Source organism: Acromyrmex echinatior, chromosome 4 (genome assembly GCF_024713525.1).
Source record: "Acromyrmex echinatior isolate Ae372 chromosome 4, ASM2471352v2, whole genome shotgun sequence".
In the NCBI taxonomy this organism is placed as follows: Eukaryota; Metazoa; Arthropoda; class Insecta; order Hymenoptera; family Formicidae; genus Acromyrmex; species Acromyrmex echinatior.
Window position 1 is genome coordinate 2,266,420 of NC_141855.1, and position 15,638 is coordinate 2,282,057.

General features: G+C 34.7%; 1 protein-coding gene across 3 annotated transcripts in view; it reads right to left on the minus strand.

The window, feature by feature from the left end:
- sim (bHLH transcription factor single-minded) overlaps positions 1-13,975 on the minus strand; it is a 60,298-nt gene extending 46,323 nt beyond the window's left edge. For 2 of the 3 annotated variants that reach the window (XM_011058483.2, XM_087405273.1), the window contains exon 1: positions 1,097-4,591. In XM_011058483.2, the coding sequence (XP_011056785.1) occupies positions 1,097-1,103 (7 nt within the window). In that variant the 5' untranslated portion in view covers positions 1,104-4,591. Of the gene's footprint in view, positions 1-1,096; positions 4,592-9,872 lie in introns of those variants that run through there. The other variant, XM_087405275.1, reaches the window with a different exon arrangement.
- Between the last annotated feature and the right edge of the window lie 1,663 nt (positions 13,976-15,638).

Sequence of the window (15,638 nt, forward strand, 5' to 3'; positions counted from 1 at the left end):
AGTAATATATAAATCTTTGATCAATTATTCACGTTAATATTTTTTAACTAGATTTCATAAACTTTGCACATAAACGTGATCTTAACATTAAATTTCAACGAGACGTCGCGGCCATGACAGTCCCGGGATAATTTTTTCTTTCGCGAAACTAAACGATGACGAAAACGCGCGCGAAACGACCTGACGGAATTTGCAAGCCTCACGTGGCGAAGTGCCATAAGCACCAATCCGGGGGTTGACTGCCGTGGCGACCCACGATACTCTTTTTATTATCCCACCGAAAGAGCTCCCTCGGCCGCCGGTGGGTTCTTTTATTTCGCGATTTCTCTCTCATTTCGCTGAACCGACCCACCGACACACAGGTCGAACTTGGACCCGACCGCTCTGCCAATTTGGCGGGATTATTGGAAGTCGTCGATCGTCCCAGGAAGAGTAACGCAAGAATCGCCGATAAGCGACGCGATAGTTACGACTATTAACACTTCCAGCAATGCCATCATACTTCAATTTGTATTTTTTCATACTTTCTTTTAAATATAAAAAAACAAATGTTTGAATTTACTTTAATTTTAGATACTAAAAAATATAAGAAAGAATTGTTTGATCTTGAAAATTTCTTGGATAAAGTCTCACTTCGAAAGAATTAAAATATTGCCGTTATTAAAAGAATAGCAAATTTGCAACTCTTGAATAGAAGAGTGGCAAAATTTTCACTCTTTTGAAGTAAGGTATTACTTCAAGAAATTTAGAGAGTTAAGTTCTGTTTGAAATACAGAATGCAAGTGTACCTTTGCCTTACGGTGAATGATAGAGAAAGATTTTTATCTACAAAAGTTTTTTTATCTACAATTTAAAACTTTCAAACAATCGTACAATTGTCAAGAAATGTTCACTTCAAGTTCAAATAAGCCTTGCTGCAGTCGAGGATTTATTATCGTAATCTCAGGTATCTCTGTTTAGAATCAATCCATTCTTCAGAGATGAGTTCGTCCCCCATTATCTATAATCAATTTTTAATAGGAACGAAATGTCTCGCGAAACGCCTCCACGCAAGCGTGAAATTTGCATGGCGCAAAAAGATGAAAATAAAACTCACGTTTCATGACGCTGATGATTGCGTTGATCGTTTTATTTAGATCCAGAATGTTGGTCACACACGGCGCAATGCATGGTCACCCATAGGCGCGAACCTTTTCCGTAGCTTACTGGTCCGTATCATGCCTGATCGTCGCGGGGAGATCGTCGGAATACGCAAGAGGACCGATGCAACTTAAGGTTGTCTTAAGCAAAACTAAACTTCGGTCTTGCTTCTTCGACATCCCGGCATCGCGTATCCCCCCACCATCGGCTTCTTTTCAGTCATGTGGGATTTACGCGCACCGGGAGTAGTTCTCACAATCGGGGCGGTACCCGTTTAAAAGACGAACAGCGGTGTCACCGTCTCGCGTACGCTGCGTCACTGTATGCACTGAACGCGCCTAGAACCAAGATCGAGATACAATTAAGCGATGAACCGGAGATTTTAATGCCAAAAAAGTATTAAAGTTCCAACCACTCACCTCTTGCCACGCTACTCTTTGTCTTTTTCTGATCTTTAGAATTAGAAAAAGACGAAGAGTAAGTTGAATCGAGATTAAAGTTAATCTACGTTGGTGGAAATGGGCATAACACTTGTAAAATCTGAATACTCTCCTTTTATTTTGGAATAGAATAAACGCAGATTTATTTTATATACTATCATATAACTTGTTTCGTTTTCTGGCTACAATTCAATTTAAAATGTATGGTTTTTTATTGATTTTATTTTCAGAACACAAAGAAAGTTTTCAGTATATTTTATAAATTTATTCTAGCAATTGTTGTTTTACTTAAAAATTCTCATATTTTAATATAATTTGCAAGAATTTTTAAATGTATTTTTTTTTGGTTTCTGATGTTACAAGATAGCTGCAATGAGTAGGCAAGAGCTTTAATAAAAAATAAAACGAAAAAGGAACAATTATATGCCAATTATAGTTTAAACTATAATTACTAATTATTCAAGAAAATTAATCTACAGAATTTCTCAAATCTCTTTTCTTTATCGAGACAACACTTCAATTAATAAGATTTTTTTTTATGTTAAAAATCAAAGCATAAAAAAATAAATAACTTTAAAAGCAAAATTACTTTCCCGTTTAAGATGTTCTGCAGAATGTAACGTAAAAGAAAATACGATTTTAGATGATTAAACTGAAAAAAAAATAGAGATAATTTTTAAAAGTAATTTTTAGATTCGATAGAAAAATTTTCCGCATCACTGTCCACTGAAGTCAGCTAAGCAAGCTAAGATGACACAACAATCTTCGCCATGCTTAAGATATCAACGCCTGAGTCATTACACGATATGCTGATTCGTAGACTTCGCGAGATTATCAAATTACAAATGCACTTCGCTTACTTGAGTATGGGTGTAGAGTCCTTTAAATTGTTATTATATCTTCTTCATGTCTTCTTTCAACTCGTGTTTCACCAATCGTATTCTCAATTTACATATATCATGTATATATCCAGTATTATCATATATTACACTGGAGATCAGGGTATCGTTAGCAACAATTAAACGTTAATCGTTGAGTTCGAAAGGCGAAAGATGAATCATTTTCATACAATGGTATTATTAAAAATTTGTAATTATTAATACTATTAAGCTACTTAATGAATCACCAAAATGGGAAGCTAAATTTTTATTTAATTATTATCACAAATTAATATAAATCTTTATTAGATTGATATCATATTAAAAAATCATTACTATCGTTTAGAATTTTTTTTTAATTATTGCAATGCTTATTTGTTAATTAAATATAAGTAAATTGCTTATAAGAATGATTGTTAATATGTAAATAGTATATATCATAAAGCAATAAGATATTATATTCACAATTGGAATGCACTTATCAATGAAGTTAATTGTAAATCTTTTTCACTGCATACGTTAGTGTTGGTAATTTGTACTTCTTGATTGTGGCTGAAAAGGACTCAAATTTCGAATAGAAACGTTTGCAGTTAACTTTATTGTGGTACATTCCAATTTGCGAATTACACCTTATTGTCTTATATTATAAATATATTATTTACACACATCTAACAACCGCGAAAGCTCTTATAGGCAATTTGCTTACATATTTAATTTATTCTTGAAACTATATTTATTCACAAAATTATTTTTATTTATTAACTTTACCTAAAATAAGTCCGCTACTTTCAGGACCTTGGATGTCCTGTGACATTTCTAAGGCGGATGCTCATGATTTGTCGATTCGCAGTTGGGACTCCAAGTGAACCTCGAAATATCATAGATCACACCATTAATATTGATCAGTGGATTGTGCATGATGCCCGGTGGGTTGTGTAGGAAGTATCGAGTTTCATGTTTCTACACATGTCCGAACGCTTAAATCGTCTTCACCTATCCGGGGGCGGGAGCGTGTACCAGCTGTGGCTTGCGGTCTCTCTGATCCCGGTCACCACCGGACATTTCCGAAAATCTGAGCAATGCATCCGGATAGAAGGTCGTATTGCCGCGCCAGAGAATCCGAGAATCAAAGAAATCGCTGCTCTTATGAACGTATATCATCATATCTTGAATTACTCTGATCCAGCCTAAACTCTTCCAATCGTGTTATACTAATTTGAAAGAATTTCCCGAGAATCTATTCCAGAAATCTAATCTTACAATTAGATTATCGAAGGATTAATTAATTTACGCTGCGCCACGACAAATAGTTTGACGCTCAGAACAATAAACAAGAGGCAAAAACATAAACATAAAACGAGACGAGAGAATTTTTATGCGTCAGCGAGATTTTCTTCCTTTCTCTATTTTCCGTTTGTGCGAGAAACTCAATGCACCGTGCACATTGTGATTCCGTCGGATACGTTTACGTCCGCTTGGCTTTCGAGAGCTGCCGAGACAAAGCCGTTCTCTGTTCTGGCACTTACCCCGCACCACGTAGATTTTACGAGGCTGTAAAGAAGACGCGTAAACTATTCCTAGGGGAAGGAGAAGCCGGTGTCACCAATTTTGTTACGCCTTGGAGTTCGTTTCGCTGATAAAAATCTTAATTGCTAGTCGCGAATGAAGGTGCGCGAATAAATTTAACTCTTGTTACGGAGCTTTTCGAAAGCTTCGGTCTAGAAAGCTGATTGGATAAAAATTTAACTTTTCGTAAATTTAGATTATCTTTTTGCGTAAACTTTTATACCAGAATAGAGACAGAAACTGTAAAAATTAGGTAGAGAAAAAACTTTCATAGAAATAATGAGAGAAAGAAAGAATTAGATAATTTACAATAGGCAAAAATAGTAGGATTGATAAAGACTAATGTTTTTTTTTAAGAATAAAACGTATTGTATTTTTTTTTAAATATGGTTTTAATTCTTCAAATATGCTTTAAACAGTACTATAAAAAGAAACATGTTTAAAACCTATTAAAAATATCAATTAAGTATGTTTTAAACTGTTTAAAACACGTTTAAAACATGTTTTTTACCAAACCTTACCTTGAAAAATAGGCCAATAAGAATATAAACGCAGGTCATAAGGCACAAAAAGATACAATTTTAATGTAATTATAATTATAAGATTAAGAATTTACAATTATAAAATCACTGTATACAAGTTCGAATGTTTCGACTTCCTCAGCAAGGATGACTACAAAGAACAATTTCTTTATTTTTTAAAACAATAATTCACGATAAAATGTCATATATCATTTCTTCGTTCGAGAATGACATGAATATCGGCTAGTAAAACGCGATCTTTGTACCATTGTGTATTGCAACGTTTATATTTATTGTTGTTTGTTATGGAGACGTTAATCTTGATGTGTCAACAATTTATTATATAATTCTTCGGCCGGTCACGCTTACAATAGTCGGCAACGAAATGTAACGCTCGGTACAGAAGATATAATAATAAACATTAGTCTATTTTAATAACTCTTCCGTCAGTGGAACGCTCTTTTCTTTCAGAATTGAAATTAATAAACAGGAATATAAAAGTCCATAAAATTTACTGTGCCTCTTATCTGTGTAAAATTCATGTTTTATTATCATTTTATCTATTATACTTCACAAGCGTCCACATTTAAAAATTCATGAATGAAAATTTGAAGAAATCTAGGATAATCCATATATTGTCTATTATTTTATGTCCCAGCTTGAGCTTTACATCCAGACAGCTCGGCACGCTGTAGATATAGAACAGCGTTAAGCAAGATTTGCACGATGCCTTTTTCATTAGCAATTAAACTAGTGTATTAGTCTTCTAACGAACTAGAAAATTAAAAGAGCTAAAAAATGTAATTCTATAAATTGTATTTTTTTTAGAAAATTAGCAGCTAAGGAAGTCTGAAGACACGGTAGTGTTTTATATAGCTTAAAATTATAATTTTGTAGCTAGTTTTTTAATTCTCTAAACTAGCACCTATTAAAATTCTCTTAATATATATTCTTTTAGCTACTAATTTTCCAAAAAATTATTTATATTTTTTTAACTACTTAACGACTTTTATACTCCATATTTACAACATATAGAATTATCTGGACGTAATGTTCAAGTAAGAACAATAAATAATAAATATATTATTTATTGAAAAATATATACATAAAATATATGGATTATCCCCGGTTTTGTCTAACTTTCGTCCGCGATTTGTTGCTAGAATAGCAATTGTTAATAAATGTTCACGCGTTCTTTGTTCCAAGATACCTCAGACGTTTGCGAACCAAGAGGTGGAAGAATCAAGGAGTTAAAAGTCTTCGGCGTTCCCGCAGAGAGGTAATGATCGGCGCGTGTTCGCGCGCGAGGTTTCTCTAGAAAAGCACGCCGCTGTTTGCGAGCGTTTTGCATATACACGTCGGGCGTCACCCTGAATTACCTAAGAGCTGTTTACGCACGTGCCAGGATGTTGTAAGGCGCACACCCGCGCGCGCGCGCGCGCGGGTTCATTCAATTATTACCACCACCGTTACGACTACCACTTACTTACCACTATTATTAGCTATTGCGACCGAACCATTCATGAATTACTATTATTATTGCCGCGGTAATACGGACGTCATGGCGAACGCTCGCCTCCGACAATTCGCGAATCGTCCGACAATCGTCATATGCGATTTTTTAAAGCAAAAATAATTTCATGACTAAAATCGCATTTTTGTAGAATTCGTTTTAACCTTCGGAAAAGATTAATTACTTATTTTAACTCTCCGTTGACAATCTGAAATTTTTAATTGTAACTTGCGTCTTCGAATTTCAATGCAAATTTTTATGTTCCAGACTGTATAAAAATCTAAAAAATTGGTGTATCTTACTCTTAAAAATTTTAACAATAAGTTTTTATTATCAAAGAAGTTGAATTATATTTTACTTATTTTTTTTTTTTAAAGATTTAAATTTATTTATCAGAATTTTCATAATAAAAAAATCAGCTGTGCCTTTAAAATTCAACATTGTCGGCGGGGGATTAAACATTGAAAAACACTGTTTTTCAATGCTCCAAATAAATAATTAATGATGTACTTAAAGCAATAAATTGGCCAGTTATATTAACTTTCTGTAAGGGATATAGATGTAACGACATTCTCAGGTTACTTTCCATGTTTTATTTTTTTTTTTTTTTTTTAGAATTCCATAATTATAACGTCACTGAAAAAGTCTTGAAAATTTATTTTTACAATGCGAGAGAATGTTGTCTTTTCTGTAGAGAGAGCACCGCGCTATATCGAAAGAATTTAGATATGACAGGAGTTTGGCTTCTCGTCTCAAGTACGACAGTGACAATTGGACGTTAAAAAAAAGATTGAAAATAAAGTTTCGAGATGGATACCCGTCCAAGCGAGCACACACGCGATCCGGAGATTTACGTCGTCGTGACAGCTGCTCGCCCAAGCGAAGGCGCAAGTCCTCAGCGTGATGTTTCTGCTACGTGAGATGCGGAAGGGTGTAGCGGCCAGGATCACGCGTAAGGATCACGTTCGACCGTTCCTTCATTACAAATCGCTTCAGGAAACGGTACGCCTCTTCACGGCTGCCGTGACGCGTTACGCGCTTTCCTATTTTCTTTACGTCGCGTTTCCTTCTAACCTTCCTCTTCCTCACCCTCGTCGGCGAAATGAGAATCCGACGCGAGCGTGAGTACGGTAACTCGAAAATAGTCCGATCCGTTTCACACGCGCGTCGTGCTCACGAGCGGATAAATCACACGTTTCAACCCCTTTTGCCTCGACGGCGCTTTTAGACGCGATAGGATGGCTGAGTAGGTGCATTCTTGATGCGAGAACATTCTAACGGAACGCATGCTTGGAAGATTTATCGTCCCTCGAGAACACGCAGACCCGGCGACTTATCTAGGATAAACATTTAAATTGAGATTTAATGACTGGAGAACGTATTGGAATATTCGGAAGAAAAAAATTAAGTAAGTTTCTTTCATAGAAAAGTTTCATTTAAGTCTAATTAAGCCTGATAAGTTAAACCTGCGACTTACGATTTTGCTTGCTGCGGATCAATCACGTAATTATTTCTCTAAAGTGTGAAAAGTGAAAATTTATATATATATATAATTTATATATATATGTACATACGTAGATACAAAAAAATTTTTATTTTTCACGTTTCCGCTTTATGGAAAAATTAAGTTACATGACTGATCCTCAAGATTGTCTGGCGTGCATGTGTCTGTGTTAGTGATCTTGCTGGAAATTGTGTAGCCTGCAGGCCACGCTGCTGCTAAATTTCCGCAATAGATCAAATAGGGTGCTTTTCATTTTTGATACAAATATCGTTCTATTTTTGTCACTGAATGCCAAAAAAAAAAGATCCCTGATAAAAATGAAAATTCTATTCCTGATAAAAATAAAAATCAGAGCGAAGCATTTACGTTTCTTTTACATTTTGATGTTTCAATTTTCGCCTTCTAGAAGTTTCATTCACGCTTCTGTTACTCTCCCATTACATTCGACTAACGCTCTGATTTTTATTTTCATCAGGGATAGAACGATGTTTGTGTTTGCACCAAATGAAAAGCATAGTTTTCTCGTGCTGTCTCTTTGTGAGAATCAATCAGGACACAACTTTAGACGTGATCAAAATATTCTCTTCGCATTAGGGATGCGTTCCACTTAATGTTCGAAACGTTCGCGAGTATCATTTCATCCTCATTGTCATCAAATGTTAAACAAGGATAAAATGATGCATACGAATGTTGGGAACATTAAATAAAACGCACCCCAAGGTATCGTCAAGGAATTTATTTTACATCAAGCGATTTTTAAATACGCAATCATATTAAAGGAATGTCTTTCGACACGACGTAGCGACTCCTTGCATCTAAATTAATTCAGTTTCTTCGGTTGGAATAATCACGAGAGTTCTCAAAAGGGAAATCAATCTCGAGGGATGTATTAGAGGAAGGGTAGAAGCTCGTACACTATGTGTCGTGTGAAAGATTATGCGGGCACCGAAACATAATATCGAGATAAATTCAATGCGTTTCAACGAACAATTTACCTGCATCCGCGCGCTCGAATTACACCTGCGACAAGATAAAATTGGCCTATATTCCTAATAAAATTCTGAATTAGATTAAACAATATTTTCGCGCTGAGGTTTTTATGATACGACCATCAACTCAATCAATATAAGAATCCTGGTAAATATAATATCCTGGTAACATCAGCAATTACATTATTCTTCCAAATTTCGCTAATCTTACAGTGATAAATAAACAGATTCGTACAAAAGATACTTTCTTTAGAGAAACACTTTTCAATTTCATAAAACTTTTAATTGAAAAAATTATTCAACATTAAGTAACATTAAATAATTATTGTTAATTATACAATATAATGAAAAATATTAATAACTTTATTAATATTCAAATTATGAATTATTACATAAATTCTACAGCAGTAGATTATAATTTTATGTAATAAATTAATTATAATAAGTACTGTAAAATAATATTAAACTTCTTAAATATCGCTAAATTAATTGTTATAAATCTCCTTATTATTAACATAAGATTAAAATTTTAGATGATCTAAACATTTTTACCGCTTTCTCACGCTATTGGTGTGCAAACGTGTGTCATTATTTAATACGAAGAGATGCCAATGACGATTAGGAAAGATTACTCGTGCGAAACGTCGAAGATATCGAAGGAAGATGTATCGGAAATATCGAATGCGGGTTGTTTTTCAATCTCAAGTTTCGATTTCAATCTCAAGTTTTAAATATATCATGCAGCAGAATGAAGAATGAGATACGTGAATATATCAAATGGGTTTTTGAAAATATTTTTTTATATTAAATTAATTTGATATTGAATAATTTAATATAAAAATATATATCTGTCAGCTGAGAGAAGTATAATAAATAAATTCTATTCTCTATTCTATAAAAAATATATTTTTATCTTGAAGTTCTCCTTTTTACAGAATAATTAATTTACAATAATCAAGTTGATTAATTCAATAATTATGAAATAACATTTACAATAATTAAATTTCATTTAAACAAGTTTAAATTAAATTAATAATACAAGTTTAATTCGCAAAGTAATTCGATCTATCTTTTAAAAAAAAGATAATAATCTCGACAGTATTTTAATCATTTTTATATGAACGTAATCGAGACTTCTTAATACTTCAAGTAACTGTAAAACGCTATTGTATCTCTGAATTTCACGATTTTATTTTGCGAATATATTAAAAGAGAAGGGATACAGAGAAGGGATGCTCATCGTTTGGTGCTCATTGTTCTTGCGACGACGTTGAATCTATACGTGTCATACTTTGAGTGAGAAATCGATTGTTTTACGAACCTTTAGTGAGAGCTCGCTTTTATCTTTCATTGGGGCCCGCAGGGGGAAGAGTAGAACCAATTAATCTCCCTCGGCAGGCTCCCTCTGATTTCGCTCGACTTTCCTGAAGACGCGCACTTTTATCAAGCTGACGGTGCTTGACACATTTTCAGCGACGGCTTGAATTTCCTTGCCATTTCTGGAAAATTCGCCGTTCTCCTCATTCGTATCGCCGTGCGATTTTGAGGCTCGTCGACACTATCAATTTGTCGAGGGGCAGATCATTAATTGTTGATCGAACTACTTTAGCCACCAGTTATTAATGATTTTAGTTTCTCATGATACATTTAAACGTTTTTGTCGCGGTAATTATGATGCGCGTCCTGCTTTAGATTCACGTGAAAAATGTTATAAAATAATTTATTCGTTATTATTGCACTCCCTCGAGATTATTCATTATTATTGCACAATGAAATAACTTTCTGTTAATGATCCGTTAAAATAGCTTGAATTTTCTGTTAATGATAAACATTTTAAACATGTTCCAAAATTTTGTTTTATAACGCGACTTTTTATTATTTATTTTTTATTTTACTTTAATTTCGCCATACTTTTCACTACTACTAGCTCAGGTATAAACAACACTGTTAAAATAGCTATATTATTCATTATTATTTAAATTGATTTCTTTTTATTTAAATTATTATGTGGTATTTAATGATTAATTAATTAAAGCTATTAAAATTAGAGTACGAAATGTATCTTTTATGTTTTATTCCATTTTTATTTCACTTTTATTTTATTTCCCGAAGTGTCTATTGATAAAATGCTTCTTTTTAGATCCTTCGTCGCAATAAAACACTGAAACGCGTCGCAATAAAACATCAGACACGTTGATTATCAATTAGCGTAGAATTTCATTTTACAAATTTTTTTGTTCATATCAAAAACAAATCGATCGCACTTTCAGAGTCGTCGCATCGTCTTTCCGTCGGAATCTAAGGAGTCACTATTCTAAAGCACTCCATTTAATAATTAACGAAACTATAATTCACATCGAAGTTCAACAGCGCCGCGGAAATCATTTTTTTAAATGGCACCTAATCGCGTCCTCTTGATACACCTATTTGCGATCGAGAGATCGATTGTTTCTGGAAACACATGCGATCCACCACAGTTTCCTTTCGCTTCTTCTCCGAGATTGTTGAATTCTCATCGCATAATATTACGGTATAGTTAAAAATAACAAAAACATTCGATCCCTTTTTTTTCAATTGTACACGCACCGAATCTCCGACTCGTTAAAATTAAAAAACGTTAGTCACTCTGCCAACTCTGCAAACACCGCGTCTCCTGTTTCTTGTCCGGAATATCACCGTGCAACTCGATATAACCACTAGACGGAGCGTTTAATCCTTCTCGGTCGCGTTAAAATAAATTCGGCATCTCTTGCAACTCGAACGCGATCGCTCATCGCTCCTCTCAACAGCAGAGTTTCTCCACGAATTTTTCCACAAGGAAAAGTTTGTCTTCTCAGTTTTCCCTCAAGAACATACGACGTTCGTCCTATGGCACTTCGCGTTAATCAAACGATTATACTTTCCCCGCGACGACCTCCTCGGGACACGTCATCCCGAGTAATCGCGGGTCAGCCGCTTCACTGCGCTCGCGACCGATCTCCGTTTCGTGGCGCCGATCCTTCCCGTTTGACGAGTCGAAGTTAATAACGCTGGTTCTCCGAAGAGACGAGCACCCTTTTCGCGGCTACCCGATACTCCGAGATCGCCGGCAGGAGCGGGCGGCGACGGCGGCGGCGGCGGCGACGGCGGCCCTTCGATCTCAGGCCTCGAAGGACGTCGAAATCCGCGGCACCTTAACGCGATCAATTAATCAGGCTGGTCGCGTCGCACGTGTGCATATACACAGCATCGCGCGTATTTGGCCGTACAACTGGGTGCACCGTGCATGTTGGACTTCCTCCCCCTTCCGCCTATCATGGACCAACAGCGACCGATTCGTCGCCCCCGCCTTCGTCGTCCTCCTCGCACCTTCGCTCATCTCCCTTCCTCTTCTTCTTCCCTCTCTTGCGTCACTGGTCCAGTTTGATGTAACACACGTTTGTACGGAGCCGTTGTGGGGTCTATCCGATATCATCGCCAAGCTACCCTTCTCATTGATAGAGTTATATTAATGATTGCGTACATTAGTTGTCACTTTCCATGTATCCTCGTACAATTTATTATTTACTTACGCGGATATCTGTAGCACGGCGGATAAGAGATCTCTCTCTCTCTCACTCCGAGGCAAGACTCTCATCTTTCTCTCTCCATCATTCCCGCGCGCTGGCTACCGTACGTGCGAAGTACTTCTGTGATGTAACGTACACGTGGATGTGCGTCTGTATATACGTTACCATCCACAGCGAGGAAAGTAACTACGTGTCGAGATAACGCCTCTCGCATCCCATTGGCGCAGCCTCCGACTCCTCGGCCACTCCCACGTGGCATCTGTACGGGCATCCCCTCTACCGCTGCTGAAAATGTAGCCTCTTCGAGTTTCTCCCTCTCCATCTCTGTCTTCGGCCGATAGTCCTTCTCTTCCCATCGTGCTTCCGTTGCTGCTGCAGCCGAACATCTTCCCCACTTCCCACTTGTTTTTAATGTTCTTGTGCACGTCGCACGGGGATGAATGGGGTGAATTTGCACCGCGACCCTTCGCGCATCTTTCGCGGAGCGCATCGTTGCAAATTCTCACCACCCTTCTTCAATTCCGTAACTGGAAAGGAAAAACGCCGACGAGATCGATTGTCTTTCTGACTATACGACACGTGTTGTTTGACATTTATTCGACGAACAATGTAATAATTCAATAAATGCTCGTTCTTAAACTATAGAATCACATTGTGAATTTATGTGGTATTAAGGGGGCAAGTTTTATCGCAATCTTAATAATTCGGGATTTTATTAGCATATTTTGTATGGGATTTTATAAATAATTTATTTAAGTAATTATTTAATGTGATAAATAAATGATTCATTTAATGAGATACTTTAAGAGTATTTATATATTTTATATAATTAACATTTACAGTTCTTACATTCTATTTATGTCATTAATTCGTACTTTCATTTTATTACAAAATCAATGCCCCTTCCCCTCTCTCTCTTTCTCTCTCTCTCTCTCTCTCTCTCTCTCTCTCTCTCTCTCTCTACAGTATGATTTTTATAAATCGTTTTATATTATTAGAGTTATATGTATAGCTAAAAATAATTTAAACATATTAAATGTTTTTATTATGATGTAGTTTGAATAATTTTTAATTAATATTTACAAATTTAGAGAATACCACCGTGCAGATATTAAAAAACAATTAAACATATTTTAATGAACGATCGGAAGAATATATAATTATATGTATATAATTATATGTATAATAATATTGCGAATAATATTTATAACATTATAAATACGACGGTGAAAATTGATGGTTTTGAAAAGATCTGCCTTGGTTTGGGCTATTATATTTACACTGTTATTTTTTTTATTTTGTTTTCTCCTTTGTATCTGTTCTTTGTTTATATCACGTACGAGCAATTTAAAAGTCTCCTTACACAAAACACCTTGCGCACCACCTGAAACATGGAATGTTAACTTGAATGCAGAATATTGCAGGTAGTAGTTTTTTCAAAACACCATCAAAGATTGCCGAATCCTCAAATTCTCACGTACGAGAAATTATACGAATAAGTAAAACCGAATTTCAAACTTTTCCATTGGCCCCAGGAACAGGCATTCAATCTCAATAATATTCATAGTGAAATATCCTTATTTTTATAGGTGCCCTTCCTTTTCTGTTGTACCCTTCTCTAAAAATTTCTCCGAATGTAAACTTTAACTCTGAGTTTTATAATAATAAGATAATGATTAATATATGAGCAACATCCTGAAAGTAAAAGAGATCAATCTTTAACAAATATCGCGTAAATAATAAAATATCTTTCTCTTTTATAAATATTTTTATAAAGTATTTCTCTTTCTCTTTCCTATTGTTATCTTTCATATATTCTATTTTATAATCTCTTACAAAAATTCGAAAAGAATTGACGATTTGATATTGTTCATCATATTCGAACTATTGAAATCGTCACATTTTGCAATGTATTTAACTAATAATATATATTTAGCTTAATTTCGGAATAACTGGAGCATTTATCTACTACTAATCTATTAACCGCATATTTTTATTTCTAATTAACATATATAAAATATCCACTATTATTAGTTTTACAGTTTTATTTTTATCATTAATTTTACATTTTATTTATAACAATAAATGCTAATTTAATCAATAATAACGATGAGGCGTCACAGCCTGGCTTTAATTTATTAATTTTTATGTATTGTACAGAATTTTGTTGGATGATAATAATGTAAAAAAACATTTTTTTTTATTTCTCACATGTTACATATAGATTAAAATGGAAAGAAATTTTATATTTATTTAAAGCAGAGAGAGAATCAAGGGAAAGTGGAGCGAATTCAGCTGAAAGCCACTATTTGTTAAAGTGAGTAGGAGATATAGAAATGATAGACATACAAGATGCTGCACACTAATATCATACCACATTAGTATTGTGTGTATATGTATATATATGTACACACACACACACACACACACACACACACACACACACACACAAAACACACACACACATGCACATTTGCAGAAGTGAACAATAAATGACGAAACCAATCAGAGAAGAGAACACTTTCCACTCCATTCTTTCTTGATTCTCTCTGATTTGTTTCACTCTGTTTCACTCTTATTGCATTAGTTCAGAACTAGTTCAGAATTCTTCGAAAAAGAACAGACCTATTACTTATAGCCGCGCAATTTTCGAAACGGAAGGCCCCCGAATATCAGCCACCAATCCGAAGCTTGCAGACGCGTTTTCTTATCTTTACTAAAGGATCTCTATCTCAGACTAGGAAATAGTTTTTTACGTTCCCGTATTTACACAAGCTGCAGCAACATTGCCATGGTGAAAATTTTTGTAAGATTTTTACCACGAAAAACAGAATATACGCTATAATTAATATACGTTTCTTGTAGTAGTAACTGTATCCTTCTTTAAAAAAGTCTTTAAAAAAATAAGTTAAAAGTTACATAATGTACAAAAACATAAGATTCTTCCTCTTCAAAGTAAGATACGAGGAAACATTAAAAGTTGTAAAAATATCCAAATGGAATTCAATAATGTTAAAAATTGTAAATTATAACAAAATTGGTGCAGTGACATTCTTTTCAGTACAATAGCAAAATCCTTTTTTTTATTGTCATTCTGATGGGTGCATGGTACATCCCTGGATTGATTGAAAACCTCCCCCTCTTCCCATCGGAAAAAAATTTCATGATACCCCCAAGCGATAGTCAATTCTTTCGCTTTTATGAAAAAGTTATTGGTTACCACCCTAACTTCCGCTGCACGACAAGTATTGCTGTATCCTATGTGCGGGAGCCAATAGTCAATAATCTCCCCGATAATTTTGTCCAATTTGTCACCAGTGTTAACTGATTATCGGGAAAATTTCTAAGTCTTTGATATTTAAAAAAAAATTTATAAATCCATTAATACTACTTGCGACGCGTACGATAAGATTATTTGACAAATAAACTACAAATAAAAAAATATGTCATTAATCCTCAAAATTCCCTACTAAATAACTAAATTTTCTAGGGAATTCAATGATTGTTCCGTATATTTTGTTTTTAACAGTGGTTTTTAA